At 41.9% G+C, this 3,346-nt stretch overlaps 1 protein-coding gene across 1 annotated transcript in view; it reads right to left on the bottom strand.

Annotated features, from left to right (window-relative positions):
* Window positions 1–3,346, bottom strand: part of SARC_00125 (hypothetical protein) — a 9,771-nt gene that overhangs the window by 5,794 nt on the left and 631 nt on the right. Inside the window, exons 2-4 of the mRNA XM_014306180.1 lie at window positions 3,222–3,286; window positions 1,734–1,853; window positions 605–745 (exon numbers count right to left, since the gene is read on the bottom strand). Of these exons, the coding sequence (XP_014161655.1) occupies window positions 605–745; window positions 1,734–1,853; window positions 3,222–3,286 (326 nt within the window). The remainder of the gene's footprint in view (window positions 1–604; window positions 746–1,733; window positions 1,854–3,221; window positions 3,287–3,346) is intronic.

The raw sequence follows: 3,346 nt of genomic DNA, 5'->3' as shown, positions 1-3,346 counted from the left end.
AGAGCCCTATCCAAGTAAGCTTTCCAATAAAAAACAGTTGCAAGTACAGGTGCATCTTATATAATTATGTCTCCGCCTTCCAGAAATTCATACCTAGGCAGTTTAAATTCATCACGCTTGATTTGCGAGTTGAGCAAGGATACTTGCCGATGAAGGATCTGGACTATCCGACAGACTTGCAAATGTACTCAATACAATCGATCTGTGACCGATGCGTGCAGTTATCCGATATATGATGCCACGGCACGAGTCGAGAAGTTACGGACATCGCAGCTTCACAACACAAGCGCAGGATATATGAATGACTAACACACAACCTTATGAGGGCTTCACATGAAATGTATGGCCCAAGCATGCAATCACCAATCCACCCCTACACTAAGAGAATACGTTACTACTAGCTACGTGAAGCTTGATCCGACTAAACTATACGACTACCGAGTGATTTGACTTTTGAATGAAGGTTCCAATCCTATCCAGTCACACATATAGTTGTCTACAGCAAACCACTCTCATAGACAATGCATTTTCACTACAATAATTTGTATAGAGCCGAATTCGATTGAAACTACAACACTAGATCAAATTATTCACTCCTACTTACCGGCCGTTCCTTCGAATTGTCTCCCTTGTAGGTAAAACTTTCAATCCTACCCATATCACACATGTAGTAGTCTGCAGCTGGATAGGAAACCTTCGGTATGGGCGAAGTCACAGCTGTCCGATCGCCATGTCGAAACAGAATCTGATACGAAATTCGTTGCCTTATCAGTTGTGATATAATGTGTCGTATTGTATCGTAACGTGCCATACTGTGTCGTATTGTGTGATATTGTATCGTAGATTGTCGTACTGAAGTCTGTCAATGACTTGTTTCGAATGTATCTAAAAATGCCACGTCATATTGTGTCAGTCCGTGTCATAAAATAGGACTATATATGTATTTGGACAATTAAATTTTGTCATCCCAACAACATCACAAATCTAGTATATTATCATCCATCTAATGATACTAGTATGGCCGCCGCCAATATGATGGCTTTCAACGTATTGTTCCCACGCCTAATCTCACCGTGACGTAATGTGTCGCATTTTATTGCGCCATCCAGAACTTCTATTGGTACTGCACGAAAGTCAATGGGATTGAGACAGACACCCTCTGTGCTGCCACGGCATTTCACGATTCGAGTCACTCATAACACATGCATGCTAATGTGGCAGATGTATACTCACGAGACTATAGTGGATGTTTCGTCGCTCAATGTGTGCTATACTGGTATCAAAAATTAAGAAAAGCCACTCCCCGACGGCTGTGTCATAATATAGACTTATCAATGCACTTGCCGCCCAAAATGGTATAGGTATGAAGGAAAAACATTATTTTTACTGATCAGACTGGGCCTAAGGCACACACTTGTCGCAGGACAAACTGGTGTTAGCAGGACATATTTAAAATACACTACTGAAACATGATAAGGCTACAACACACATCTGCATTAAAACAAACTTGATTACACACATGTATAATTGGGTTTTACACTTATGACAGGACAAAATTGTTTTGTGCACCGGAGACAGGAAGGAAATAGGTTCCGTTTGTCTTCTGTAATAAAACATTACTTGCTTGCATCAGGGCAAACTTGGTATACACACCTGTGATACGTTCCACCTAATGAATAAACCTATTGAATCTTTGGCTTAACAAGTGTAGCTGGAAACAACTGTTTACACACCTGTGACATGATGGGTATGTATGTGGAGTCCTTTGGCGCAAACGTAGACGACTCTGCCTTCCAGTCCGAAGCGAATGGATCGAACGATGCCCCTACATACTGCACTGTTTGTGCTACCAACTGTGAAGTGTGGGAACAGATGGAGTACGTTGGAGCGAGTAGTATTCCAAGCAGAAGTATTTCGTGATTCTCATGTGGCTGTATACCTATGTCGAATCAACCTACGAATCGTTTCAAAGGGTTTCAAACTAGCATCTTCATGTGTTCAAACTGTGACATTGTGGGTTATGTTATTACTCACAGATATGGCGATCACTTCACATTGGGTCGCCGGATGGTAGGCGATATAAGTATATGATGCGAAGCAGTCAGAAAGCTACCGACTGCGAGTGATACAAACACACTCGTACAGCGTTTCAACGAATAAATTACTGCTATCGCCAACTAACGTTTCAATTCGAGTAAAACCAGGGACTAAGCAGAAGATAGCCGTAAATAAAATCATGTGAAGTACTTAGGCAGAGGCATCATGCAGTATGAGAACTATCACAACTATATAAATGTTTCAAGGAAACAAATCCATTTTGGCGACGGACTTGACGATTGCATACAAAGCACAAAGCACGATTGTACATGGCGGGGCCCGCTCAAAGGGACAATTAAGAGGGAATAGGCCAGCAATATGAATCTATCTCGAACCATAAATGGTAAGTATCGTTTATAAAAAAAAGTCTCCGTTACGTTGATAGTCCATATTCAATAGAACGGTCACTTCCAGAACCCGACTGAAATGCTTGAGTAATAGAAACTTGGTTTCAACGGTAACTTTTTTTCCTGGGAGGCCAAATTACTCTATGCACTATAGGTAAGACAGCTGCAACAAGCAAAAACTCTAAGGTAATACTAAGCACCACAAACGACCACATGCACAATTCATACTGACCGCGAGTACAGAATGAAAATGGCGCTTCTGTACGACAAAACTTCCGGTCATCGAATACTCAGACGCAGATTTGAATCAAAAGTTTTCAAGTAGCTGTCAGGTCATTGATGTGTACGTGTCACCTCACACCACACGGCAGCAAGTGTCATAGTGGAGCAACAATAGCAAGGTGTGCTCATTCACCCCACTTGTCTATAACTCGCGCCCGTCCCACTAACAGCATTAAATACACAGATCGGCCACATGGTGTCTAGCTGCTCTAATCATCCGAATCACAAAAACAGAACCAAACTGGAACCAGAACAACTTAGAGTTGTGGTCTTGTCCAAGACATCTACAACCCATACTCAGAAAATTACAACAACAGTTGCAAACGTGGGGTAATCATCAGCTACCTCGATTGTCTACAACGTGTACTCAAGAGTCTAAAAGATAAGCAACAATACATTGAAAGATGTTTAAATATACATTCTACACATAGCCCAGAACGACCAAGATACACATCACTGGGCGATTTACTCACTACAGTCAACCATGACTCATACCCAAAGTAGCGAAAGAGCCAAGGCTACAGCAATGACCACGACAGACGGTTTCCGCGAGAAAGAGACTGCAAACAGGATCCAGAGTAAAGCGTATGTCAGTTGTGTACTGTCAGTTATGTTGGAAT

This window comes from Sphaeroforma arctica, assembly GCF_001186125.1.
Source record: "Sphaeroforma arctica JP610 unplaced genomic scaffold supercont1.3, whole genome shotgun sequence".
Taxonomy (NCBI): Eukaryota; class Ichthyosporea; order Ichthyophonida; genus Sphaeroforma; species Sphaeroforma arctica.
This window is presented reverse-complemented; position numbering and strand designations above follow the sequence as displayed.